General features: G+C 53.7%; 14 protein-coding genes across 14 annotated transcripts; 7 read left to right on the forward strand and 7 right to left on the reverse strand.

Moving 5' to 3' along the window:
• Positions 1–178: 178 nt before the first annotated feature.
• AB675_5680 (uncharacterized protein) lies at positions 179–1275 on the reverse strand (the record flags this gene model as incomplete). The annotated part of the gene is made up of 2 exons (XM_018145913.1): positions 179–1187; positions 1259–1275. 2 exons carry the CDS (start codon positions 1273–1275, stop codon positions 179–181), a joined length of 1026 nt encoding a protein of 341 aa, XP_018001861.1.
• A 288-nt stretch (positions 1276–1563) lies between these two features.
• On the forward strand, positions 1564–2387 carry AB675_5681 (uncharacterized protein; the record flags this gene model as incomplete). Its single annotated transcript, XM_018145914.1, has 4 exons — positions 1564–1649; positions 1696–1975; positions 2031–2056; positions 2216–2387. 4 exons carry the CDS (start codon positions 1564–1566, stop codon positions 2385–2387), a joined length of 564 nt encoding a protein of 187 aa, XP_018001749.1.
• Positions 2388–2847: 460 nt separating this feature from the next.
• AB675_5682 (uncharacterized protein) lies at positions 2848–4243 on the forward strand (the record flags this gene model as incomplete). Its single annotated transcript, XM_018145915.1, has 6 exons — positions 2848–2890; positions 2982–3245; positions 3358–3473; positions 3537–3714; positions 3811–3979; positions 4051–4243. 6 exons carry the CDS (start codon positions 2848–2850, stop codon positions 4241–4243), a joined length of 963 nt encoding a protein of 320 aa, XP_018001895.1.
• A 629-nt stretch (positions 4244–4872) lies between these two features.
• AB675_5683 (Trans-L-3-hydroxyproline dehydratase) lies at positions 4873–6147 on the forward strand (the record flags this gene model as incomplete). Its single annotated transcript, XM_018145916.1, has 1 exon — positions 4873–6147. One exon carries the CDS (start codon positions 4873–4875, stop codon positions 6145–6147), a length of 1275 nt encoding a protein of 424 aa, XP_018001863.1.
• Positions 6148–6223: 76 nt separating this feature from the next.
• On the reverse strand, positions 6224–6898 carry AB675_5684 (uncharacterized protein; the record flags this gene model as incomplete). The annotated part of the gene is made up of 1 exon (XM_018145917.1): positions 6224–6898. One exon carries the CDS (start codon positions 6896–6898, stop codon positions 6224–6226), a length of 675 nt encoding a protein of 224 aa, XP_018001841.1.
• Positions 6899–8196: 1298 nt separating this feature from the next.
• Positions 8197–9003, reverse strand: AB675_5685 (putative oxido; the record flags this gene model as incomplete). Its single annotated transcript, XM_018145918.1, has 2 exons — positions 8197–8850; positions 8902–9003. The coding sequence occupies 2 exons, from the start codon at positions 9001–9003 to the stop codon at positions 8197–8199; spliced, it is 756 nt and encodes a 251-aa protein (XP_018001968.1).
• Positions 9004–9537: 534 nt separating this feature from the next.
• AB675_5686 (Alcohol dehydrogenase 4) lies at positions 9538–10710 on the reverse strand (the record flags this gene model as incomplete). Its single annotated transcript, XM_018145919.1, has 1 exon — positions 9538–10710. The coding sequence occupies one exon, from the start codon at positions 10708–10710 to the stop codon at positions 9538–9540; it is 1173 nt and encodes a 390-aa protein (XP_018001986.1).
• A 518-nt stretch (positions 10711–11228) lies between these two features.
• AB675_5687 (uncharacterized protein) lies at positions 11229–14148 on the reverse strand (the record flags this gene model as incomplete). Its single annotated transcript, XM_018145920.1, has 2 exons — positions 11229–12588; positions 12635–14148. The coding sequence occupies 2 exons, from the start codon at positions 14146–14148 to the stop codon at positions 11229–11231; spliced, it is 2874 nt and encodes a 957-aa protein (XP_018002069.1).
• An 865-nt stretch (positions 14149–15013) lies between these two features.
• AB675_5688 (WD repeat domain-containing protein 83) lies at positions 15014–16006 on the forward strand (the record flags this gene model as incomplete). The annotated part of the gene is made up of 1 exon (XM_018145921.1): positions 15014–16006. One exon carries the CDS (start codon positions 15014–15016, stop codon positions 16004–16006), a length of 993 nt encoding a protein of 330 aa, XP_018002065.1.
• Positions 16007–16097: 91 nt separating this feature from the next.
• On the reverse strand, positions 16098–17405 carry AB675_5689 (uncharacterized protein; the record flags this gene model as incomplete). The annotated part of the gene is made up of 1 exon (XM_018145922.1): positions 16098–17405. The coding sequence occupies one exon, from the start codon at positions 17403–17405 to the stop codon at positions 16098–16100; it is 1308 nt and encodes a 435-aa protein (XP_018002128.1).
• Positions 17406–19977: 2572 nt separating this feature from the next.
• On the forward strand, positions 19978–21671 carry AB675_5690 (uncharacterized protein; the record flags this gene model as incomplete). The annotated part of the gene is made up of 3 exons (XM_018145924.1): positions 19978–20091; positions 20147–20370; positions 20420–21671. 3 exons carry the CDS (start codon positions 19978–19980, stop codon positions 21669–21671), a joined length of 1590 nt encoding a protein of 529 aa, XP_018001971.1.
• A 465-nt stretch (positions 21672–22136) lies between these two features.
• On the forward strand, positions 22137–23126 carry AB675_5691 (Ras-related GTP-binding protein A; the record flags this gene model as incomplete). The annotated part of the gene is made up of 1 exon (XM_018145925.1): positions 22137–23126. One exon carries the CDS (start codon positions 22137–22139, stop codon positions 23124–23126), a length of 990 nt encoding a protein of 329 aa, XP_018002116.1.
• A 488-nt stretch (positions 23127–23614) lies between these two features.
• On the forward strand, positions 23615–23914 carry AB675_5692 (uncharacterized protein; the record flags this gene model as incomplete). Its single annotated transcript, XM_018145926.1, has 1 exon — positions 23615–23914. The coding sequence occupies one exon, from the start codon at positions 23615–23617 to the stop codon at positions 23912–23914; it is 300 nt and encodes a 99-aa protein (XP_018001813.1).
• An 85-nt stretch (positions 23915–23999) lies between these two features.
• On the reverse strand, positions 24000–26004 carry AB675_5693 (Phenol 2-monooxygenase; the record flags this gene model as incomplete). Its single annotated transcript, XM_018145927.1, has 4 exons — positions 24000–24906; positions 25013–25174; positions 25201–25932; positions 25964–26004. The coding sequence occupies 4 exons, from the start codon at positions 26002–26004 to the stop codon at positions 24000–24002; spliced, it is 1842 nt and encodes a 613-aa protein (XP_018001802.1).
• Between the last annotated feature and the right edge of the window lie 1000 nt (positions 26005–27004).

The raw sequence follows: 27004 nt of genomic DNA on the forward strand, positions 1-27004 counted from the left end.
TTTTCAGGGTCGAATTGTATCACCACATATGCAGCTGGTGGTTGTCTAGCTTGGGCATTAGTGAAGGATGTAACACTAGCACAGATACACAGAACTCTTACTGTACAGTTCGGGTTGGTACGAGTGTATACTACCTGATTTCTTTCTCTCATTTCCTGCCACAATTGACTTTGCAGCCCTATCCAACACCACCGTCATTGCCACCCTTGCTCGTATCCGCTCCAGCCAGCATCTCCTCACCCAACCCCTCCAAGAAGCTATCAACCTCCCTGCCCTCCCTTTCCGCCTTCTTCGCCAGCACTGCCTGTCTCCTCTCCTCCACCTCTCTCCTCCTCGCCTCAACCTTCTCCGCCCTCTCCTTCCGCTTCCGCTCCGTCTCCGCCCTCTCCTCCTCCAGACCCTTCTGCTCCTGCTTCCGCAATTCCTCGTCCTTGCTGAACCCGTAGAAGCCCGTCCCCTTTGTCCGGATCTCCGCCTCCCCATCATAGTGCGTCTCCGGCGGTGGGGTGGCTTCCTTGTCGCGTTTGGCTGCTAGCTCGGACATGCGGTCTGAAATGACGGTGTCGGGGTTGAACGCGGCGGTTTGGATTGTGTCGCCGTAGATGAGAGTGGAGGGGAGGGCAGGCCGGGCGGAGGCGTCTTCCATGGCAGCTTGGGCAGCGAGTTGGATACGTTGGCGACGGAGGTATTTGCGGTGTTGGGCGGGTGTGCCGGTTATGAGGCGGGAGAACTCGTCTAGCCATTGGACTTGCTTTTCTTCCTGGTCGGGATTCTCGTTGTCGTTGTCGTCTGAGGAGTCATTGTCTGAGGACGACTCCACGAGTTCGTCATGGTCCTCTTGTGAGTCGGCCCATTTCTTGTCGAAGTCCACCAAGCCGCCGCGGTCATGCTCGCCGTTCTGGTCGAGATACTCGCCGCGCTTCATGGCGTTGTACAGGCGGGTCTTCTCCAGCATTTTGCGCTTCGAGCGGTGGAGGTCAGTGTCAGAGGCGCGGCCAATGTTTGCGGACGTTTTGTGCCGTTGTTCTCCGCTGGACTGCTCGTCCGCGGCTGCGCGTTTCTTGACATTCTTGTTGTGGGCGGTGAATATCGAGGACTTCGACCCTGAGGCTTTGTTCTTGGTGGAGGGGACTGTGCCGTTGTGGTTGCTGGGCGTTTTGGCGGAGGAGATCAGGTTCGAGAGGTTGCTGGAGAAGGCAAGCGAGGAGGATGAAGAGATGGGTTTGTGCTTTTGCTTGGAAGGGTCGCGGGCGCGTACAGGCCTGAGGAGGTCATGGTCGGCTGGTCGGCTGCGCGCCCATTCGAGTCAGAGTCGGTACGTTCAAGAGAGGTGTTGTTGTACGGCGGACTGAGATTAGATTAGATCCTTGACCGGACAACATCTCCGTACAATTGACGTCAAAGGTGTGGCGGCGGAAGTTGGAGGCGGCTGGAGCACTACAGCTTGGTACGACTGAAGTATATAGCTAGACATCACCTGCCTGAACGTCACGAGTGCTGTCCGATTGATTTGTACCGTGTTAACAGTACACAAACCCCCCCGGATCAGGTGCATCGGCCACAATGAGCGATATCTCTTCATTTGCGGCGCTCCGCAAACATCAGAGCGAGGACTTGGCTAAGCTAGCGGAAGAGCATTTCAAGCATGAGTATGTCCAAGCCTCCTAATCGGACGCCACTTTCTGACAATTGCAGCCTACAAGAGACCGACAAGAAGACCCTGGTGAGCGCAGCTGGCAAAGTGCAGACCCATGCTCTAGTTGGGTCGATCGTTGGTGTCGGTTTGGGTGCTTTTCTTGCTATCCGTCTCAGGTCCAACAGACAGAAGATCTTTCAAGCTTTCAAGGCTGCAGAGAAACCCACGCATGTTGTCTTCGCAAGCGGCCGTCAAGAAGCAATTCCGGACATCGCACCTCTCATGAAGCCAACACCACTGGGAGATATTGCTGCTTATACGTTCTTCTCAATCGCAGGGGTGAGTCCTTCGTTAGACACCAGTCCGTCAGAGTATGAAGCTGACGCTTGAGTAGCTCTTCGTCGGTGGTGAAATCGGATTGTAAGTCATTGGCAAACTGCATCAGCACTTGTGTGGCTTCTGGGTTTGAGCATTGGAGGATCCCTTGGATGGCATTAAGCAATCCAGCACCCGCGCCAATTCGTTACCCCAGTAGGACACTTTGTTCCAGGACACGCTAACAGAAGCCCTTTTCTATAGCTTAACTGGTGCCTGGTCAGCCAAGCGGACGATTTCAGCTGATCCAGAGGTCCGGAGGAGGGTTGAGACAGCTTTCCGCAAGTTCAGGGCCGATGTCATGCGCAAGCAAATCGCGGATCTGGAAAAGAACACTGATGGCGAGACTGGAAGTGCTTCGCCGTTGTTTGAGTAGATCTGGTCGTATCCGGCATCAGCCTGGTCAGCATTTCCATACGCATGAGATTCGGAAAATTCTAGGCATATCTGATGCAGAAGCCACATTGGGGCGGACTCCGGGCTGGTCGCAATGGACTGGCTGCAATCATAATCTTGCACAACCACGAAAATTGACGACACAAATTTAAACCAGATACATTTCTGCTAAGTGGCGGGTACTTCCTGATCCCAAGGCAGTCTACGTGTTTGCTTGGAGTCCGGACGCGTGCCTGCCCACGATTGAGTATAGGGCAGGCACTAGCGTCACCGCCGCTTGTCACTTGCCTGCTTTGCTGGCAAATCTGTTGTGGGGGGCAAACATCGCCTCTTCAAATTCAGCTACTTGTTGTCTCTCCGTCTACATTCTCGTCCACCTGACTCTGTACCTGCTTCAGTACACGCTTCTTTGCTTGAACGCACTCACGATCTGTCCAGTGATGGCTCCAGAACTTGTGTCGCCGTGGTCTTGTTGGGGTGGAGGTACGTACACCTATGGATCTTTGTCGGACGAGATACTACTCTCCCGGCTCTGGTCCTTGCCAATACATGTTCAAACTGACAGATGCGACAGGGATTCTTGAGTCGGATCGAGCTCTTGACGCTGTGTCAGGCGATTTGTCGCAGGATCTTGGTGTTAACCTCAACTTCATCGGGGACTCGGAACATTTTGCAGGCAATCCAGAATGCACCCACGATCCCAAAGCGCGCTCTGTGGAGGACACTAGACTCTATCTCAACCAAGGCAACTTCGATCGCGTCTTTCGCAAGTATCAGATGAAGACCGGCCGCAACGTCTTTCCTGATGGTGAAAATGGCGTCCGCCAGGTAGTCACAGGTAAGCGGATTTCTAGCCCCAGAACAACACAGGCCAGAACTCCGTGCAGCTCCATATATTGCGACCTACGGCCGCTGTATGACACCGATTGCGCCAGGCTGACAGATCACAGGTCCGGAGGCCTGCTCTTTCTTAGTGGCCAAGGCTGTGATGGTCGGTGCCAGAATCCGCAACAAGCAGCTCGAATGGCTCAAAGCGAACTACAAGAAGGCGGGTCTCTGCAAAGAGGTGAGTATTTCATCTGAAGACTCACAGTCGTTCAACGCGACATTGGTGCTGATCGTATGTCAGGGCATCGAACAGATGGAGAAGGCTTTGGCAGACTACCCTAATGACGGCACTCCCTACCACCTCATCGAGCCCGATAGAACAGACCACGATATCTATCACGCTTTCGAGGAAGCCCGAGCGAAGATCATGGGTGGCAACACACGCCTTGACTACCCGGCCCCACGATATTTCGAGATAGGTAAGTGGACCTAAGAACCTGGATCGGGCGAGATATCAGTCTCCCGGCTCCGATCCTTCCCTTCCCAGTGCATCCTCATTCTGACAGGTGCAACAGACGTTCCAACTCAAGATCCTCTGAAAGCATCCAAGGTCAAGGAGAGACGTGCGAAAGGCGAGCCAACTTGGTTTCCCGGAGGTCCCGTGCTACGAGAGTGTGGCAAATGTGGCGTCCTCCATCATCATGTCGAGAAGCTCAGCGCATGCTCGGCCTGCAAGAAGATCCTGTAAGTAGCGCCGAAGAGCTGTTCTTTGCTGCAAACCCACCATATAGCCAGATCAGGCTAATACTCAACAGCTACTGCGGTAAAGACTGCCAACGCGCTCATTGGAAAGTGCACAAGAAGCATTGCGCCAGCTTTGCAGCTGCTCCACCTCCACCTACCATGGCTGAGATCGAACGATTCCGGTCCCCCATGCTGAAGGCTGGTCACGATCCGCTCGCTAAGCCAGGAACGGTCCTCTTCCCCCTGGTGGCGGAGTCTTTATGAAGCGATTCTCTGCCGATGGCTCGAATTCCACGATTGTCACAGACCCAGCTCTTGTCACCGAAATGCAGCAGAACCCGGGACTGGCATCTTTGGCTGCGCTAGTCCAGAATCTCAATTAGTACGGGGCGACTGCTGCTCCGGAAGAATGAACGATGCGACGAGCGCTCTGTCATGCTGTCACGAGCTGAAGCCTTCACGAGAGCAAGGACTGTGTCGCGACGACATGAACGTTAGATGTTAGATGCCAAGAGACTAGGCGGTGGTTCTTAACAAGTCTAGGTGGTCGGTAGGTGCTACCCACGCCACTCAAGTACCTTCTGAAGCAGCGGGTTCTCCTGGCATGCCGTATACTTAGTCTGTCGTCACTGCCGATCTTGCCTCGTTATGGAGATCTTGCCGACGCGATCTCAACGCCCTTCCACACTGCTGGTGTCTAGACCGCTTGAGCTGCTTGCTTGTCGAAGGAGTATCGCATATTGGTATGGAAGCAGGGCAAGTTGGGGGCCGATGACCATGACTCAACAGCTTGCCGCTTAATCAGAATATGAAAGATCCCCTCTGCTCTCGTGATATATATTCCGCAGCAGTGCCCGTATCACCGCAGACCGTTTCCTACCACAACTGACAACATGGCGCCATTACCACCAGTCCCATTGCAGTTGCAGACCGAGTCCATCGCAATCTCCTGCATGGACATGCACACGACAGGAGAGCCAACTCGGATCGTTTATGCTGGCTACCCTGAGCTAAGGGGCACACTCACGGAGCAGCGTGCGCAAGCTCTTGCGGAGCATGATCATATCCGTCGTCGTTTGATGTGGGAGCCACGAGGTCACTTCGACATGTATGGGGCAATCCTTCGCCCGGACACTGAACTCACGGCTTCAGGCCAAGCACATATCGGAGTACTTTTCACCACCAATGAAGGCTACAGCACGATGTGTGGGCACGCGACCATTGCCCTGGGACGCTTTCTCGTCGACTGCAAGGACGAGAGTGTCTTTTCGAGGCAAGCCCAGCTGCAGCACGACACGTCCTCGAACACGGCCATACTGAAACTGCATGCACCCTGCGGTCTGCTCGAAGTTACCGTTCCGACGAGACCGACGTCAGATGGCGGCTTTCAATCTGATCCAAGCCGTCCTGTATCGTTCATCTCGGTTCCCTCCTTCGCAACAGGCATCTCAGTCAACGTCCCAATCCCCGTCGAATACCAATGGCTCGAGCTTTTCGACCGGGACTACGTCACTGTCGACTTTGCTTACGGTGGGGCCTTCTACTGCTTCGTCACAGCTCGCGAGCTTGGCTTCTCCAGTGCACCGTTGACTGAGCTCGATATATCACGGTTGGACGTCGCTACGCGGAATCTCAAGGCAGCCATTACCACTAATCCAGCCCTGAGCAAGTACTACACCTACAAAGACGACAAAGGATTGAGCTTTTTGTACTCTATCCTGATCGTGGTAAAGGCGTTTGGTGTTCCAGCAGAAGGTACAAGTCATGCTGAGGCGGGCATGTGCTTCTTCGCAGATGGTCAGATTGACAGAAGCCCTACTGGTAGTGCCGTGGCAGCAAGGATCGCCTTAGCTGTAGCGAAAAGGGAGCTGGCAGACAAGGAGAAAAGAACATATCATTCATTGGTAAGCCTGGCGATGGATGACAAAGAAGAGGAAGGCTCCCCAAAAAGGGGCAAAGGAGCCTTCGTGGGGAGTGTACACAAAGATTTAGGCTACGAAGTCTCTGGCAAGCCCGCCGTAGAAGCGTTGGTACAGGGATATGCATATTATACCGGCTACTCGACGTATGTGGTCGAGGATGCAGACCCGCTCGGCGACGACGGCTTCATCTTCCGGCAGCTGAGCAAGGCAAAGCCCGAGAGTAAGGCCAGCGATGAAGATCCATAACGAAATCGAGGGTCGACGGAGCCACATAGCTCCTAACGCGCTCTGAACCGGACTGCCATTGTCCAGCAATAATCTATCATTGCAACAAGAGCGCTGCACTTGCAGCCAGCATACCCAGCATGCCATTCTGCACACACCAGCCCGCCCAACTATCTACCGCCTCATTCATCCTTCTTCCCTCGCCTTCCAGCATCCTCAATTTCATCAGTCTGCCACCCTTATCGACCCCTCGGATGGCTCTCTCCTGCCAGACCTCTTCAAAGCTGACAGCCCAGCTTTCCGCATCTTGTGCCATCCACAACCTCTCCGGCATCTGCAACGGCACGATCACAAAGCCAGGCATACCGGAACAGCTCACCGCGTCCGACAAGTCGTACACTAGGTTCAACACTCTAAAGACAATCACACATCGCCGCCTCGCTTCCTCGAAAATCCACTTCTCCCAACTCGTGGTGTGGGAAGTGTTCGTTGCCTCCATGCCTCGTCTCCCACCAACCCGCCACGCAATGGCTTGCGCAACATGGCTAAAGGCGACCAGGCTCGAGAGATCGAAATCTCGTGCGGACGTGCCCCCGACTCCGATAAGGTCATTGTCCAAGTCGAGTATCTCTTCTGCCGCTGTGGCGCGCAGGATCGCGTATAGGATCACAGTCTGCAACGACGCCAGGAGCTCCCAGTCATCCAGCGTTTCATGCGTCATCCAGATGGTCTCCCAGTGGGCTTGGATTGCTTGCCAAGCTACCTGCTTCATCGCCGGACACGAGGCGTCCTGAAAATCGCGGATCAATCGCTGACATTGGCCTAGTATACTGCGACCAGTTGCGGAGTGAGGCCCGGAGAGCTGACGCTCGTGAATGAAGGGCGGAAGGGACGTGCCCTGGCGGAAGGTCTCAAGGAACACGCGAAGGGACAGGATGACGACATTGCTCGTGGTATGGTGTGTTGTGGTCGAGGGGTATCTGGATGCGAATGTTCGCACCTTGGGTGGAGGCCGTTGCGGGGAGGTGATGGGCAATCCGCCGGTTATGGGCTTTGAGACTGACTTGATGGGGTCTCGAAGACCAAAGTGGGCACCTTAGGACCTTGACTCGTTTGGTCCAAGAATGTGGGTACCACTGGGATCTCGAGGTCGTTGGTCACGATGCCCGAGAAGTCGAAAGTTCCCGAGTCTTGCCAGCTGTGCGAGGTCGTGAGCGCAGATCTTGCCTCCACTACTGACCCGACACTCTCCTTGACGCCTGCTCGACCCGATGCGTGATCAACATATTCACACACCACGCCCCTCTTCAGGCACCGATAGCAGCTGGGCTCGGCTAAATTGCATCGGGCCTTGGACGCAACACAGGCAGCACATGCGCGCTTCTTTACTGGTGCCGGATTGTCGTGCTTGTCGCGGCAATAGTAGTAGTGTCGTCTTCGAGTCGTCTCTGCATTTGATGATCAGCTACCCGGGCAGCGGTTGCCAAGAAGGACGCCTACCTTGAGCTATCTTCTTTCCACAATACGGGCAAGGCACTGGCTCTTCGGGGAACATGGTGCTTCGAAGTATGGAATGCTACTGGCGTTTATGTTGGGCTGTTGATATGCGTCGTTAGAGGTCGTTTCAGCCAAGACGATATTGCAGATGATATATGTTTATCAGTATACAAATGTACACGGACACAGCCTTACGAGTTGTCCCCCACGGAAAACCGCGAACAGCGCTGCTGTAAGGCAGGTGCAATTGAGATGGTTCCTGACCAGCAGAGACCAATGAGTCGATATCTACTAATGGCTAAGCGTGCAAAAGGCGAAGACGGAAACAGTAGTTGAAATTGGGGAAGATGGAGCCATTTGTCAGCCCGGCTACGTACCTGGAACCACCTAGATGGTATTCACTTATCACTTCCATGTTTTTTCAACCGCGGCTCCCACGTCAGTTGTCTGATAACCATAGGCGATAGCAGAGCTCCATATACCTCAAAAAAATGCACCACTGCATGCTATCGTCAACATTTGTTTCAGCCGCTACGTAGGTCTCTAGTATCCAAGGCAAGTCCCCTTTCCAGATCAAGCATGACTGAACCCGCCATCAACGCCCACGACCTGGCCCGTCACGAAGCTGCTTCCCTTGCTCGCAATAAACACAATCACCTCCGCGACCTCTTCCACCGTTCCATTTCTCTTGATCTGCTGCTCCGACCTGAACCGCTTCACCAACTCGTGCTCCTCAGGCGGCACATTGTCCGTGCCAATCGGGCCCGGCGACACGATATTGGCCGTGATTCCCATCGGCCCCAACTCTTCGGCCCACGTGAATGTCAAGGTGTTCAACGCGCCCTTGGTCGCCGCGTAGAGCCCTGCAAAGCGCGACCCGATGCGCGATGCCACGGTGCCGATGCTGATCACCCGGCCACCAGGCTTGGCCATGTGAGGCAGAGCGGCGCCGACGAGGAGTAAGGGTCCGCGCACGTTGGCGTGGAAGATGTTGTCGAAGCCTTCATTGTCGAAGGCCGAGCTGGCGAAGAGGACGGCCGCGGCGTTGTTGATGATGATGTCGATCTTGCGGTTGGGGAATGCTTTGAGGGTTGCGTCGACAATGGTCGTGCCGAAGTCTGGGGACGCGGCGTCGGCTGAGACGCTGATGGCCTTCACTCCGAGGGATTGGAGTTTGGACACGGCGGTCTCGGCGGCGGCGGCGTTGGAGTTGTAGTGCAGGACGATCTATGTGAGAGGATTAGCTTGAATTGGGAAGTGGAGGGGTGGGGAGCTTACATCTGCTCCTTTCTGAGCGAGCAGGAGAGCGGTGGCGAAGCCGATACCGTTGGACTTGGCAGCGCCGGTGACGATGGCCAGCTTTCCTGCGAACTCTGCCATTTTGTTCTGAGTTGTTGGGGTTGGTTAGCGTTTGTCGTAAGTTGGAATGTCTGCTATGGAATAGGAGCTTCTGTCTGCGGAGCACTCAATTCGAACTATGGCCAGCGTCCTCTTATATAGTGAATGTGCTGGCCATTAGAGGAGGCCCGGACCATAGTCATGGGAAAGCCGCGAATCGTGATAAACCGCGCATATTGTCGATGTAGCGACCGCCGATGAACGCAGAGGCGGTGTTTCTTGTGGATTTGATAGTACTACTCGGAAACCCGCGAAACGTGACGAGTCCGGAGTGGAACAACCGACTAAACCCACTACCAGTCCTAGAACGGCTGTTAGTCAGCTAGACGCTGCCTGCATGGGCCTTGTAAAGCCAAATTGCCCACACGTCGCAAGGGATCGTGCTGTTCGTGGATTTCCGTCGATATGTTTGACCTAATCATCGCTGGAAACACGCTAACAAGCAGGGTTCGGCAAAAGTTCTCAAATCCTTGTACTCGGGTATACTATGCGGTAGACTTGTGTAATGAGGATCGGCTAGTATAGACCCTCGACAAGCTTACGAACTTCCAGCGCAAGAGCTTCCTCCTTCGAATCAGCTTTCTTGTTTGGATCTGGGTTGAGACCTCCGGACGCCCGCTTGACTATGGTATCGAGTTGGTCCTTGCCGACTCCCTTTTCTGTCAGAGTGGTCTTGAAGCCCAAATCCTTCACGAGCCCGTTTATCCGGTCCCCGACCGTTTCGGCGTCTTTCGCAGCATCACCGCTCGGAGTGCCGCCAATGAAGGGAAGAATATTCGCGACTCTGGCGGCATCGTCAGAACTAAGCCGCGCCTTGAGCTTGACGACATTGCCCAGCGTGAGACACGAAGTGATGCCGTGAGGTATGCCGTAAGGACTTCCGAGAGCGTAGCCCATGGTATGAGACAGGCCAAGACCTCCTTTGATGTTCCCGCCCAAAAAGCCTAATGAGGAGTATGCAGCAAGGAACAGGCGCGTGATGAGCTGCTCATCCTTAGGGTTGGCCTGGTATTTCGGTAAAAGATCAAACAGCTCCTTAATCGCCATAAGGCCAGACCATTGAGCGGGCATCAGTGTTGCCGTAGGATGGTACTGCATCTCGACGGCATGGTCCAGAGCTCGAATGCCGGTTGAGGCGAACAGCGATGGTGGTGTGTGCAAACCAAACTTAGGATCGTAGAAGATGTAAGATGCGTAGACGTTAGGATGAGCAATACCTGTCTTGACGCCATCCTCTTTCGTATAACCGGCCAGGAACGTGCACTCTGCAGCTGAAAGTGTGGTAGGTATATCTATGAGCGTCAGAAAGTTGCCGCCCTTTTCGTGCAGACGATGCGAGATAGCTTTAGCCGAGTCGATGGGAGACCCTCCGCCGACAGCGATTATTGTGTCAATCGTCTCGTCACTGTGCACCTTGTCGGTGGCTTCATCCAACTGAGCAATAGGGGCGTGCTCTTTGATGTTTGAAAAGGTGCCAGCGTGATGCTTTGAGGATAGCAGAGATTCTAGCTCCTTGATCAGAGGTGTCTTCGTCGCAAGAGAGTTGCCAGTGATGATGAATGCCTTAGACTTTTCGGACGGCAGGCAAGACAGAAGATGTTGTTTGACCGCATCTGGACCGTAGTATAGTCCCTTTAGAGCGGTATGTGGTTTATAGAATCCAGTAAGAGGATTCAGTGTCGCCTCCATCATGAGAGAACGTGCTGGTTGACTTCGCTGTAGCTGTGGAAGGATTGCTCGGAGACGATTCATGTCAGCTCCAAAGCTTCATGTACGACTCGAGGGTTGCTTCGATTCACGACTTTTGTCATCATTGCATGGTGGATGACGTACGTTAGGTAGCGTCGATGATTTGGTCCCCAAAAGAGAAGCCGAGGCAGTCGCCAAGCGTTGATTGGAGCTTCGCGACGCCTCACGCCTTCCTAACAAGGCGGACAGTAGCCAGGTTACCTAGGTAGGTACCATCTCTCCGAGGTGGGCTTCACACTACGAACAGCAGGAGGAGCGAAGCTTAATGGAAATGGTACCCCATCTGTGATGTGTCAGGTAAGGACGAGTGCTCGGGTTGGCTGTTATAGGGACATCTACGACATTATACTGATCTACGCCGAAAGGGTACGGTTGTGGAAACCGCCATCAGAAGGAGAGAAATGGCCATTGCATAACATACGCACCGATCTATGTTCCCTATATATCTGGCCCTCAGCTTACAGGAAGGGCTCCTCGCCTGGATTGATACGCATCATAAATGCAGCAATGTCCTCACTCGTCAGGAAATTATCTGCCATATTGTTCCGACCATGTCCTGCCGCAGCGGCTCTATCTTGAGATGGATACCTTGGGTCCATAGCACCTTGAGGAAGCATGCCTGGTGCCGGAGTCTGGTGAACAGGGCTGCTGTGCATTGAGCGTCCGTGTAACGACTGCTGTGAATTGCTAAGCACCTGACCTTGCATCTGATACGCAGCGTTGTGTTGAGATTGAAGGTGGGAATATCCATGGGACATCGCCTCGGTGTGGGAAGGGTAGCCATTGCTCATAGGAGCAGAGCTGCCATGCGAAGTTCCGTAGTCAGCAGACTCGGGCATTGAGAGCCCTTGTGCGGCAGCCGACAGACCATTCATTGGATTAATGTTCGGGTCGAAAGGCCAAGCAAATGTGTCAGAGAAGGGTACTTCCATGTCAGGCTGCTGCACAAAATAGTCCTGTGGCTGAGCCTGGCTGTAAGCATTGGAGTTCATCGAGGATTGCTGCATGTTGGATACAGTGGATTGGCTGTCGGACCGTATACTCGGATATGTATAGTCGTAAACAGAGTAGGAATTGGATCGAGAAGGTTCATTAGGTACAGGCTGCTGAGGTACTCCCCGTGGGTCAGGATGAGTCGCAGAGCGCTGGCGGGAATGCAAAGGAGGTCGACCGTCAGCAGGAATATTTGATGGTTGAGGCCCTTTCTGTTGCTGTTCTGAGAGACTTGTGGGGTCCGCTACCAGAACCCCAGGAGTCTGCTGCGGCTGCTGAGGTGGGCTATCAGAAAACAGCTGTTCATGAACACTGGTTGTTGGCGATACAGACATACTCGCCCTTGCTACTGGGTCAGCATCCGTTTGGCAGAATGAAGGTGTCTGATTTTCGATGGCCTCAATGTCAAGGTTGATGATGCGGGAGAGCCTCCTCGTAAGCACTTTGAGGACGTCCAGGCAGCGACGAGATCCTATGTCCTGGCAAGAGGTGCTCGCAAGCACGCGAATACCGGTAAAGGCGTCCTTTTCCACCATGCTGTATTCAGGATCACCCTTCTGCGTGGCGAGATAGAAGATAAGGGCCACGATCGCGAGGAAAATCGTGTACACAGACTGCCACGCTGCTGGCGCGAGGTAACCTTGAGCAAGCATCTCGTCTGACCTACTGATGGTTTCTCGTGCAATCTTAATGCACTCGCTAGCGCATCGCAGCTGTCGATGATCAGGCTCATTGTCGCCCCGTGGTCTAGCTAGATAGTGGAGGAACGGTCGGTACAGCAGGATGTGGCCCAGGTTGTGAGCCATTCGTAGCTCGTATATTGTACTACATTTCATCAGCGAACGTCCCGCAAGGGAAGAAGCTTACTTACCTCCTCCACGACTGCGACTCTGGGTCTACCGAGGACCCAAGAGCAGTTTGCAAGCCTTCCCTCCATTCCTGAAACTGCCTTTCGGTATCCGTAATCACTGCGCCGTTGATGAGCATTTTCCTCGATCGTCGTACCTGCCTCGCTTCTTGCTCGGTCTTTGGAAAGAGCTTCTGCACCATATTTGAAATGATTAGGAGTAGATCTCGGTACTGGGCGGACGCTGCAAGCATTCGCTGCTGATCGACAGGGACTGGCATTCCATTCGCAGAAATTTTGTAGTCTTCCATCATGCCACTCGGTCGTATTTGATCAACGTGGCTGAGGTTGACGAGACCTGGCAGACCTAAGATCGTGCCTGTGTAGATATCCAGCTTCACTATCGTCCATAATAGCCTAGCTCGTGTGCTATTTTCATTGTCCGTAAAGCTACCGTAGTTTGTCTGTGAATGAAGACCCATTCTCATAGCTGCAGCGGCCGCCAGGGCTATGTAAGTATGTGCTGTTGCTAGACGGGCAGTCGACATGAGAAACATCGCGAACACCATAACTGTCTGCAATGCAACCAGATCGTGACACTTGGTAACGTCTGTCATTTGTCTCGCTGCAATGAAGTGCCGCATTGCTTGATCAATGGTTCTTCGGCAACCCCGCTTACGGTGTCTGGGAGTGTCGAAGAGATAACCAAGTGCCATAACTCCAAAAAAGAGAGGAAGGAAGTCATGGTCCATGTCTTCGTAGTCGCTGGTATCCATACCGTAGACGCGATCGGTATGCATGTGAAACCAATTCACATCGATGAACTGTAATAGCTGGTAGGTCTGCTCGAACACAATAGTCATAAGCCGCGTGGCAGTGGTCCGTTCAGGAAGGAGCTGGTTGACAGCGACACGCGATGATAGCGCCTGCCTGTCCGGCAGTGGTGCGTCGAATAGGTTTGAAAGAGCGACGTGATTCGGGCTTTGGGAATTATCGCGTGGATCCGTGGGTTCGCCATCGTCCTGGAACAACTGCTGCGTCCTCTCCAGAAATTTGAAGCCTGATTGACCACCGTAGTAGATGGTATTGCTCTGGTCAGACGCAGTAAAGGCGCCTTGGCCATCCATCATGTTCTCAAGATCACCTCGATGGTCATCTTCTCGCGGATCTTCATTTTGCAAGGAAGTCGTACCCGAATCTGGCGAGCCTGGTGGTGTGTCGAAAATGGCATCGATTTCAGCACGATGCTTTACAGATGGATGCTCAGCCTGCATTTGCGCAATGAGCGCTCGTGCTCTGCGCAGGCGATCCTCCAGAATCTTGGTCCTGGGTGCGCCGCCCGTTCGTTGAGCTTTGGTCGAAGTGTAAATGCATCTCCGATTAAAATCTTCACACGCTTCACACGGTTGTCGTGCGTCGCAGCGGATTTTGCGTAGACGACACTCAACACATGCTCGGCTAACACGGGTGAAGCGACGTTTCTTTGGCAAAGCAGCAGTTTCGTGCTGGATTCCGATGTCATCCATCTCTGGTGGCATGACAGCACAGTGCCCTGACGCGTGTTCGACGAGGACACTAAGCGTCAGAAGCTATTGTCCTTCCATCCCACATCTTCCCCAGAAATTATGAACTTGTTGAAATCTTTGCCTCCTTGGCAACACGAGGAACATCTGCACAAAGACGCAGGCCAAGAAGGATGCAACGGGCCAGCAGTGATGACGGGCTTTCCACATGCCAGGGTCGACACCACTTGAGGAAGGTTTCGAGGTCGATCATGTAAACTTACTCCAAGTATCCGGCCGCGATAGTGGGCATGTGTGGCGACGTCACTACTCAGCCCTTTCTGGCTCCCGCCGGCATAAAATGTATGCTCTGTCCATCGGAAGTTTGCAGCCTTTGGCCTGCCAGGAGGGCTATTTGCCTACCATTTTGCTTTCGAAAGATTGCAAATACATGCGGGTAGTCGATGCTCGACCGGTTGCCTTTGGGGCTCGCAGACCCTGACGCGATAACCGCGCACATGTCTGCTATGGGTGTGCCAAACGTTTCTCAAAATCTTTCAACGCCCATCGATTCCGAGCGGGACCCTACCTAGGTAGTCAATGTGTATGATGAATTGTGTTGTGACCTCGTCGTCGTTGCACAAATTATGAACGCTGCCAATCACGCTTTGGGTGGGTCTCGAGTAGCCGTGCCAAGAGCCCGGGGCTGTGCACCCGTGGGATGGGTTTCCGAGATCCGGTCGATCTCTATCTCTAGGCCTTGACCGCTACAGCATATACACACCTAACCTTGACTAATCTCAGGCACCAATGCAGGAACAACCCGGCGTACCTGAGGACCTCGGATTGCAAGCGTAGCGGTAGCTAGCCAAGCTACCGCAATGAGTTGCCCTGAGCAAAAATGACAGCCATCCCCTCCAACCTCGTCCAAACCCTCCAAACACACACCTCGCCAGTCAACGCAATCACCTTCTCCTCCCTCGGCGGCACGTACATACTCACCGGCTCCTCTGACCGCCAGGTCCACCTCTCTCGCACCGAGCCCTCCAAAAGCACCTCAACAACAACCACAAGCCCCATACAAAAGTACGCCTCCCACGGCTACCCCGTCCTCTCTATCGCCGTCACCCGCTCCAATCAGCAATTCGCTTCCTCTGGTGGCGATCGTGCTGTGTTTCTATGGGACGTCTCCAACGCTGAAGGCACGACCCGCCGGTTTGGAAGCAATACCTCACAAGCACATACCTCGCGCATCACCTGCGTGGAATTTGCAGGCGCTGATGATTCAGTGTTGGTGAGCGGCAGCGATGACCGCAGCGTCAGGCTGTGGGATGTCAAGAGTAGAGACGCGAAGCCGCTGATGGTGTGGGAGGATGCCAAGGACGGAGTTAGTTGTCTGTCGGTGCCAGACAACGGAGTGGAGGTGTTGAGTGGGAGTATTGACGGGAGAGTGAGGTGTTATGATGTGAGGATGGGACGGGTCGTGGTCGATGTTATGGCGGGGGCGGTGACGAGCCTGGAGCTAGGGAGGGATGGGAAGACGATGTTGGTGGGTACGTTGGATGGGAAGGTGAGGTTGTTTGATCGGAGGGATGGGAGTTGTTTGAGAACGTTCCCCAACGAGGACCAGGAGCAGGGGTATAAGAATGAAAGTCTAAGACTGAAGAGCTGTCTGGCTATGAATGATGGTTTGGTGCTGAGTGGGAGTGAGGCAGATGGCAAGGTCAGGGCTTGGGATGTGCTGTCGGGAAAGAATGTTGGTGACATCACCCAAAATACCACTGGTAAGGTTGTTAGTGTGGTCAGCTGGAGAGAGGGAAGCAAGACTGAGGAGCGGACAGGCGTTTTCGCTGCTGGAGGTGCAGCTGGTACGGTGAGTATCTATGGAACATGAAAGTGCAATACCTGGACTGGAACCATAACCTATGATGCATGCTGTCTGCCTGGGACAGCTTTTGCCAAATTTTCTGGATGTCCTTAGCCGCTCATGCTGCGACTTCATCAACAACGGACGAAACCTGCTCGAACCCAAAGCGTAGTGCCTGCATCGCGCGGTCAAGATCACACTCCTTCACCAGCACGATGCCAGCCTTTGCTGTACTGAGAAAGGTGATGTCGAGGTTGCTGTCTGGTCCGGCATCCGAGCCAAGCTCCCGTTCCCGGCCCGTCTCACCAGCTGCAAGGCATCCAGCGACACCACACACAATACCCGTCGCCTCCATAGGCAACGCCTGAAGGTCGAATGATATAGGGACCAGCACGTCCTCTGAGTCAAGAGATTTGTTTCCGAGTAGAGCGCCGCCTAGCCGATCCAGAAGTCGAGCTTCGAGGAATATCGATATTGGATCATTGGCAGTCATCGTTATTGACAAGAACGAGGCCGCACTGCTCGGCGGCTTGACGGCATCGTGGTGGCCGTTCAGTGCGCCATTTGTGCTCTTTGCTGGTGTTCGGGCAATACTGCTCGCGGAGGTCGAGATGAGGACCTGCAGCAAATCGCTCTTTAGTCGATCCGACGTGGAAGGGTCGTCATCGTGTCCCGCACATGTCAGTAACCTCATCTCATCATCGACAACTGGGCTGATCTTATTCCTGCGCAACTTGTCGAAAGTACGGCGTTGCAATTCCGGCAGATCCTTAGCGGGCGGTGTCGAGGGCATGTTCAGCCCGTGACTGGTCGTTGGCGCAAGGATCCAGTCTGCCGAGTTTTGGCTATTGTTTCTATTATGATGATGGCCCAGCAGAGGTGAAGCAGGCGAGAGCTGGGATACAAATGCATCAGCAGATCGAGAGAAAACGAAGCCTCGCTGCTCTAGGGCAGTGGTAACGGTCCGTCGGGCGTATGTGGGCACGAGGATGAAGTCGCTGAAGTAAGTCGTGATAAAGAAAATTGATATGCCTGCCATTGCCAACGGGCTGGTTAACTCCAGCACCCTCTGACCGGCGTCGAGGCCTTGTCCATCCACCTGGATCACAGTGAAGGTCTCGTCCACGATCTCGAAGCCGTCGATCACGTCTTTCCACCTTTCTTGGATCGGTGAGAAGTATTTGTCCGCCAGGTATCGGGTACAGATTACGGACACTCCTTCAGGCGTGATGCTGACGTTCAGGAAATCGTGTCGATTCGTCCATGACGAATTCAACTCCTGGTCAGGATCATTGTCGTCGGCGAACAGCAGCTGTTGGATCGGCTGCAGGAACAATGTGTACAGGCCCGTCGGGATGTGTATCAACACTAGATGCGGCTCCAAAAATGAGATCTGGGCCATCATGAGATTGAGTGAGTCTGTCATACTGTGCGTGTATGTTGCATGCGAAGAGATTGAAATCACTGACAGATTGCTTGGCCCTCAGGACTGTGGTGGGAAAGCCAAGTGGTCCTTTGGGTCGGACCGGACTGTCGGTACCTTCGACTCCAGGCAGCTGTGACGTACTTTCAGGACCTTTGCATCTTAGGAAGCTGGGTTCTTCTGAGTGGTGACTTTGCTGAGAGGTGCCTTCTGCTCAAGGTACAGGCTTGCCACCTGTCGGAGGTCGATAGAAGGTCAGATGCTCGTCTTCTGCTCCTCTCATGCTGCAAAGTCTCCGGCTCGTTGGCAGGGATGACAGGCTGACAAGAACTCTTTCGTCTGATGATCGTTTGAGGATGGGAGTCAAGACCTGAGTCAATTAGACGAGGGGATGACGTTGAGCAGTCGAGCCCAGGACGACGACTGAATATCGAGCAAAATCCAAAGCTCTTCGTGCCGTCTTACGAAGGTAGTTGTAAGCGCTCAACGTGGTGTTGTCCGAGTGGAATGCAACGGATATTATCACCCCCCAAATTCGGCTGCTAGGTACTAGAAATCTGCGTCACAGTGCTTGTGAGCGCGGGTGGTCTTGCTCAAATCTGACGCGTGCTTGTGGCCTCAAGCGAGTCTGACAGCGGCTTCTCTCTGGGGAATATGTATATGATAGGCTGACCCCACACAAGTAATTGGGTAGCTGCTCCGGGTGTTGCTTCTGTTGCTGCATCGTCCTCATCATGACACGAAGCTGAACAGATGTAGCAGAGCATTTCTGCTGAGCCGCGCCCTTCCATCAGTCGTTGAATGCGGGGCTCGAGATAGGAACGCCCGTGACCTTTCTGGTTGTGATTGTGATGAACACGAAAGACTAGCGTGGGGGTTGTGCGTGCACGGGTTTGACCGAGGTGTGGAGATGAGGTTCTCTCATCAGATTATTATTGCAGAGATATGAAGTAATTCCGCAGGTTAGTCAGGCACCACGTGCAGTACAAAGCTCGATCACATGCTGCGGTAGCACCGAACTCGATGTCCCACTCGCTGTGCCGCTTCAGCTTAGGCCACCTCAGAGGAGCACTTTCGTGTTCGGTGGGGTGATCACACAGGCTATCGCCGACCAACACGGGTGAGAGATCACCCTCTGATTGCGCAAGATGCGAGATGACGTGCAGCAGATGCTAGGTGAGCTTAAATGTTTGGGGCAAGGATCATGCTGCTACAAGGCAGGTACTCCTCGTTGAAATTGGCAAACCTGATAGCCAAAGCCCGCTTGCCGAGCCGAAGCCTATCCATCATCTCACAAACGAATCCGGATGGTGCACTGCTTCTGCGCTCCTACCTCGACCTCAAACGGATACTCGCCGATAACGAGGGGCTGCGGCGTGAGTATGAGGAGATGGCGGCTGGCTCAGGATTGCGGCGAGCAATGAAGTGTGAAATAAGTACAAGGCAAGAACGCGGTCATACGGAAAGTATTGGTGGAAGGTGCTGGATGGAGTGAGGAGCTGCAGCTCAGGAAGGAACGACTGGACTTGCGACGAAGAGATCGTAAGACGAAGAAGAAGTCCAAGCAAGCACCTGCACCACTTGGAGGAGATCCAAACATTGCGGTGACGGAGCGTGATGCACCGGAAGCAAGCGATGGCTGGCTGAGGCTGCATTTAATGCAGATCCAGAGAGCTATTTTTCAAGTTGGTATTGGATCATTTGTCGGACTGTTCGGTTTGGGAAATGACGGAGGTCCTGCTGTTGGGAGACTGTGCATGTAAAATCAGAAGATCTAAAGGGCATCACTGCAACGAATCACAACAGTCGGACTTAATACTACTATCGCCGGAAGCCAAGGTTTCCGAGCTTTTGTTACAGAAAACGCGACTAGCACTTGTACATCCCTCACCACGCGAGACTTCTGATGCGTAAGGTATCGGCACTCATAGTCAACGCTAGCAAGCGTTCGCCGTAAGGCAATGCTTTCAGGATGCCCTGGATGTGGATCTTCTGATTTGGCGCTAGAGATCGTCGTTACTTCACCTACGAATTCGTAATCTCATGACACTCTTTCGACGACCACAATTCTGCTGGCTCAGCAAGCCTTCGGTATCGGAGATGAACATCCACTAGATATTCCAAGCGAGCCGTACTCACTATTGCTTTCAGATCGCGGGCACGTGGCAGCGACCGTGGCGCACATGCCCAGGAATGTTGGCCGGATCACATAGCCGACATTCCTCACGCAGGTGACCACTACTGAGGACGGCCTGCCAGCCTTCTTCATGTTCGAGTATAGCAGCAATGCTCCGACATACCATTCTGAGGTCGTCTTACTCGTCTGGGACGTCATCCGAGCCCAGTTTGCCTTGGGATGTCCTGACCATACTGAGGCAGTACCCTCCCAAATCAGTCAGCGCGCGTGCTTGAACCAGCCCTCTGCAACATTTTCCATGCCAGCGAAGGCCCACGAACAATAGAGCCATGGCTTTGATATACTCACGGAGTCAAGCCATGGCCGCCTCTTCAAGAACGCCATTCTACTAACATCCTTTATTTGCTTGTGTTGATCTTCTGCTCAACTGGCTCCGAAATGCGATCATCGTCACTGATAGTCACAACATTTCCTCTTCTGACTCTAGCACAGTACAGCCTCCAAGATGACTACACAATACAAAACTTCGCGAACATGTTCGACTTTGAGACAGTAGGTCTTCGATGTGATCGACAGCACAAATGTCGGACTGATCATTGATTTACAGGTCGACGACCCGACACACGGATACGTCAACTATGTGTCCCTGGCTGCTGCTGAGGCTGCCGGACTCTGGTCGACAAACAACGATTCTGTATACATGGGCGTCGACTATACAAGCATAGGGTCTGGACGTGGACGCAGTTCCGTCAGGATTATGAGCAAGAATACGTATAACCATGGACTCTTTATTTTGGATCTTGCACATATGCCAGAAGGCTGTGGTACATGGTAGGTGCCATCATCAATGTGCCAGCATTTGGCTGACCCATGTTTTCAGGCCTGCTTTCTGGCTACTTGGACCCAACTGGCCGACCTCAGGAGAAGTTGATATCCTCGAGGGTATTAACAGTCAATCGACGAACTCTTTCGCGCTGCACACCAATGCCGGTTGTCGAATTACACAGACTGGCAAGTTCACCGGAAGCATCTCCTCGTCCAATTGCGACGTCAACGCGCCTGATCAGGCCACGAACGTCGGCTGTGCCATCAAGACGAGTGACACTCAAAGTTATGGCACAGGTTTCAACAGTGCCGGAGGCGGCGTGTACGCCACGCAGTGGACGAGCGAAGCCATCAGCGTCTGGTTCTTTACTCGATCACAGATACCAGCAGACATCAATTCAGGGTCGCCTGATCCATCGACATGGGGTCTGCCACAAGCACAGTTCGCGGGCGGATGTGACATCGACACCCACATCATCAATCAGCAGATCGTCTTTACGAACACGTTCTGTGGCGATTGGGGCGGACAGGTCTGGGCACAGGATGCAACTTGCTCGCCACTGGCCTCTACGTGCCAGTCCTTCGTGCAAAACAACCCAGCCGCGTTTAAGAACGCGTACTGGGAGATCAATTCGTTGCGCGTGTATCAGAGCCCGAATGGTGGGACGGACGGTGTTGCAGGGCAAGATGGAACGCCTGGCGGTTCGGTTGCCTCTTCGGCAATAGCATCTGGACCACAGCCAACCTCAGTTGGGGTTGCTCCAACGGACGCCGCAGCCGGTAGTCCCACAGATGGAGCGGATGCTAATCCGAGCGACGTGGGATACGTGACGACACTGAGCACCGCATACACAACCTTGCCTCCCTCCACCAACAGCAATGGAGTTTCGCAAGATAGTCAGGCTCAGACGTCAGCAGTCCCACCTCCCGTCGCAGCGACCGCGACAGCACCGAGCAACCATCCACAGCCACCCTCGCCGCCGATAAATCCTCCGGGTGCGATGGTCTCGCAGATTGGAGATGGACAAATACAAGCTCCAGGACCCGGTCAGCGGGCGGGAGGTTTCTTTGCCAACGCATTCGGGGGTGGTCAGCGGCAGGGCGGCGCACCTCAAGCGGGACCTGTTGCGAACGATCCAGGAGCAGCAGCAACGCCGGCCACACTTGGACGCCTCAGGATTGGCGTGGCGCGCAAGGTCGACCACACGGGTCAAACCGCCGTCACAAGATCAGGAGATGGCGGCTGGAGCCATGGTGAGCCTGACGCCGGACTCACAATGGGAGTATTCGTTAAGAGAAACGGTTAGGTGACGAGATTATGGGACATATAAGTTAGTGTAATGCGATAACGAGTAATGAATCTCAGATAGAACGTACAGATCTACGCTTCATGTTCAGTTAGACCAGGCGCGTGAATATGGCCGATGTCATTGCCAAGAACTTTCAATACGGCGCGGCCAAAGTTGAAGCCGACCCCGCAAACGACTTGGTGAGTTGCACTTCGAGATAAGTACTGAACAAGCAGCCACGAACAGCCATCGGCAAGCGCGTCCGTCGTAGCCAGTGGCGTACCTACTGTATCGCATCTGCCCACCGAAGTCCTCATTACTCGCCCGACACGCCACAATGAAGAGGAAGCCGACCAATCTTCCACCAACATAAAGCTGCTTGATAGGCGCAAGCTGCGCTCAGCGTCTGTCAGAGGTGCTGCACCCTCTGCATAGCGTCGGCTCTTTCGCCTTGCGTTCTGCTAGCTCGCGCAGTCTGACAAGATGTCAGTGCGAGCGCCGACGAAGCAAGGCTCTGCCTCCTCCCAGTCGCGCAAACGAAAAGTGCTGCTGATGGGCAAGTCTGGCTCTGGAAAGTCGTCTATGCGCAGCATCATATTCTCAAACTATGTCGCCAGAGATGTCCGCCGGTTAGGCGCCACCATCGATGTAGAGCACTCGCACGCGAAGTTTATGGGCAATCTCACCCTCAATCTATGGGACTGCGGCGGCCAGGATGCATTTACAGAGTCATACTTGAATTCGCAGCGAGAATCCGTGTTCAGCGACGCCTCTGTGCTGATCTACGTCTTCGATATCGAATCGCGGGAAGTGGAAAGAGATCTGGAGACATATTCGGCCGTGGTCGCGGCGCTCAAAGAATTTTCGCCAACAGCACACATATTTTGTTTGGTCCACAAGATGGATCTGGTTCAGCATGAGCACAGAGAGCGGATATATGACGAGAGATGTCGCTTGATCATTGCGCGCTCGGAAGGCATGAAGCTGGAGACCTTCGCATCCAGCATCTGGGACCAGACGCTGTATAAGGCCTGGGCGGGCATTGTCCATAAGATGGTCCCCAATTTGGCAGCCATCGAGAAGTTCTTACTCAATTTCGCAGCGAGAATTTCGGCTGAAGAGATCATTCTTTTCGAGAGATCGACTTTCCTGATGGTCACATCGACATCGAACCTCCCATCTGCTGGTGGCGAGGACGACAACCCAAATCCAGACCGGCACGAACGCATCTCAAATATCATGAAGTCCTTCAAACACACCGTCGCGAAGAACACGCATACAACAGCTGCCGCAACCAACTTCATCATGGCTAAGGTGCAGACGCCAAGCTTTAATTCCTTTCTGGCACGTTTCACCGAAAATACTTACATCATGGTTGTCATGCCTCCGGGCGAAGCGGAGTTTAATTGTGCTGTACTCAATACTGCATTGGCAAGGGAGGCATTTCAGAAAGGTACTGGCGTTGAAGGCTGAGCTCACGAAGAGATGCGCAGCATTCAAGTCCAGCGTCGAATAGAAATTTGGCGATATTAGACCCCGGCGACCTTCAAGCTGAAGTCACATGAGCAGACTCAGTACCTGCTAGCGAACAAGAACACAAAAGCACTGGCATAGATCAGACGCCAGAAACGGCAGAATAAGGCAAAACAGCACCCCGAAAAGCTTAAACGATCGAAGATGTCATAATCAAGCAACTTGCCAGCCAGCTACTAGTTGTGCCTCGAATCGCAGCTCCGTTCATTAGCAGCTGTCACTTCGATTCATCAGCTTGGAAATACAAATCTCACTCGATATAGAGTCATCTTGCTGCTGGTGGCCAGATCAGCAGAACCCTACGTCCATCCGGTATTCTTTCATTGAAGCCTCATCCAAGCATTCCGTGCAACGAGGTCGTTCTTACCACTCGCGATAAGCTGTTGCCACAGTATACAGCCCTCCTCTTGCATGCTCATACCGTCCATATGCCGTCTCAAAACATCATTCGCGCCCTCCTTGGCCTCTCGACCGCAAATTTAGGCCTCTCGGCCTACACGTTATACAATGCCAATGAGAAATTAGAGCGCAATTGGGAGGAAGCTGAGTCGCGCATGGACACGCTTGAGGGAACTCTTCGCGGACACATCGGCATTATAGAGGATAGTCTCGAACGGATCGAGAAGACGCTGGACACGAAGCATGGACTGGGGAAGGGAATGAGTGCCAAGACGGAGGCTCTGTATGGTGGAAGAGGAAAGGATGGAAATGTCGGAGAGAAGTCGTGAGCAGAGGAAATCTGGCCAATCAGGCAAGAGTCTTGTTCGGTTCGTACAGGCAGATGAGAGAGGAGCCTTGCGGCAAGCCAGCTTTTTAACATACGAGCAGCCCTCTGAGGTACTGACTTATGAGTTTGCCAGCATCTTGTTCGAGCAAATCGAAGCGGGCTCCAATCCACATGTCTGGTCGAATGATAAAAGTTGTACCATGTTCGACATCGATCTCATAGCGCTCGCCAGCTGCACCAGCCTGATCATAATACACCTTTCCCAGTGGATCGAACCCGAGCTCATGCCATCCGTTATCGACTCTTTCCGGCAGTATCGTTAGAAACTGCACCGGTAGGTTGTTGTTTGAAGGCGCGAGGCTGTTGCCGTGCGAGGCTCCATTAATGTGGCCGTTCACTCCATCGACGCCAGCTTTGTGCGTGGGTCTGATCGCCGCCTCGACCTCCTCCTTGAACGAACGCAGCATGTCTTTTGCTGTCAAGCCACGGCCCACAAATGTCAGTATATGAAAATGTGCTTGATTGGGCATCAGCTTCAGAAGCCAGGCGCTCTCCCACAACGCTGGCAGCAGCACTCGGACGTCCGGAGCTCGAAGGCCTGGCCTTGCTGGTGCAGGTATCAGGACTTCCTCACCACTTGTGTCCTTCTCGTCCTCCCAAACAGCCGGGTTCTTCTGATAGCCCAGTGTCAGACCAGTATTGAAGCCCTTCGCTTCCATCAGAACTCTTCCCAGCACAACGTTGGGATCCTCTTCACCCTGCCACTTTTCCCATTGCTTTCCTTTCGGTATCCGCCCACTGACCAATTCACTGATTCCCTCGTCATACCTAATCAGCTTCTCCGCCAGCACCTGCCGCTCGGCATTATAAGTGTCTAGCAGCCTACGCTTCGCCCTGCCAGTCAAAACTAATGCTAACTTCCAGGCCAGGTTTGCCGCATCATTTACGCCAGCGTTCATACCCTGTCCTGCGCCACTCGAATGCGTGTGGCAGCTGCAGATAAGTATTAGTAAGAGGCACATCAACAGGGACAAAAGGGTGGTCCCCTGGCCAGGATCATATCGCCAAGGTGTTGGTTGCAATACTTATGGTAACTTACCTGTCGCCCGCGAGAAAGACAGCATCGTGTGCGAAAAAGGTCTTTGCCACCCTCTGACCGACACTGTACACGGACCCCCAGTCGACTTGAGCCCATTTCAGCTTGAAGGGCTGCACGCAGAGTTCGGACTCTTTGATGAAGATCTCCCGCTCGGTGAGGCCGCTGTTGGCGTATAGGCTTGTCGGGACGGATCGAACTTGTAGCCGAGTCGGGTAGCGCCGTGGTCAAGCGGTATCCAGAGAACGTTGCCGTACAAGGGAGACTCGATGGCGCCGTAGCTACGTGGCTTCGGCATCGTCGTGCTCTCCAGCACTCCATCAACTCTTACCCATTTGTCCTCCGTCCTGCTCCCTTCACTATCGATCCCGGCTGCCCCTCGCACCTTCGTCCTACTTCCATCACACCCGATTATGTACCGACATCTGACCTTGTACATCCTGTCTCCTCCGCCTCTCCCGTCCCTGATCGTCGCAACGACCCTTCCGACCTCTCCAGCCTCCACCCAATCATCCACAACCAATCCCTCAAATGCACACGGCGCATTGACCTCAACACCCACCTCCTCGCCTTTCCTCCTCAAGATCTCCTCCACATACTTCTGCCGCAGGACACTCGCAAATGTATACCTCGTATCACTAATCCCCTCAATAAACCCCCACGCGCCATCCTTTGTCCGTTCCCTGCCCTCCCGATCGAATGCCGCGCTGCTCCTCACAGCATAGCACTGCTGTTCGATCTCATGGCCTAGGCCCATCGCAGACAACAACTCCATGGATCGCGGCCAGAAGGTCACGGCGCGGCCGAAGGTGTCCTGGAGGGACTTGGGGTGTGCTTCGATGAGGTGGACATTGATTGAGGAGTAAGAGGGTGGTGAAAGGGGTGATGGGGTGGAGGGGAGTGAGAAGCGGCGGAGTTGGTAGCTAGGGTGAGGCCGACGGGACCGGCGCCGACTATGAGACGTCGGTGTCGATTATTGGGGTTGTGTCGTCCATGGTGGATTGTGGTCTGTGATAGCTCGCCTGGGACGACTGGACGCGAGTGAACGGGTTGTCCTCAGAGGGTGGAGGAAATTTGCTAATCTGTTGAGACGAAAGGTCCTGCTCAAACCTGTGCTGCGCCGCCCGTCAGTGGTGTGCTGATCGTCACTGTTGGTCTAGGGCTCTGAAGTCCCAGCAGATGAGCTATGGTGGTCGCTCGTGGGCGTGTTTCTCGGGCTTTTCCCAGTGATACTGAAGCACGCAAATGCATGACTATGAGATCTTCGTATCGACTTCTCTAGATCAGAATTTTGTATGCTGGAGACCTTCGTCCCCACTGTTGGTCGGACGGGTCCTCAGACCACCGATAAGCGACTCTGTATCGAGGCCGATCTCTGTCACCAGTATCTATAGGTGCTCGCCTTGGCGCAGTTGTCCGCTTGGGCACGGAGTTCACCGGCCGTTGTGCTATCGCAGGCGGGATGCATATAGGCGCGAGGTGTACTTGAGGAGATCGGACTCCTGTGAACTGCTATGTGAGATTAGTCACAATCGCATGCTAAATATAAAGGCACATTCCGGACACTCGCTGCAGCGGCAGAACCATTTCTAGATACGAGATGATCAGATCACGTTGTCGATGGGAGTAGTCTAGGTACGAGGCTTGATCAGTGGATTGTCGTCTCAAGAGTGAAGATTTGGCACATGAGCAGCCCAGAGACCTCGAATGCTTCGCGGGAGAAGCATCCATAGAGGAACAGCCAGCTACGTTGACGCGTCGATAAGCAGATTGAAGTTGATGTAGATGACGAGGGCCTAGGCAAGATCTCAAACGGTCGGTCATTCAATCATAAGAATGTCCTCTACATCCTCAATTTGCTGTCTGCCTGACCCAGTACTATATGACCCTCGTGAATGCGGCCTTCTGGGCCGATGCCGTTTCGTCAGAACTGCTTCGCTCCGACGATGACGACAAGGTAGATCGCAAGCGAGCTGGCGAAGTCCTTCTCGACGC

This window comes from Cyphellophora attinorum (assembly GCF_001299255.1).
Source record: "Cyphellophora attinorum strain CBS 131958 chromosome Unknown Contig8, whole genome shotgun sequence".
In the NCBI taxonomy this organism is placed as follows: Eukaryota; Fungi; Ascomycota; class Eurotiomycetes; order Chaetothyriales; family Cyphellophoraceae; genus Cyphellophora; species Cyphellophora attinorum.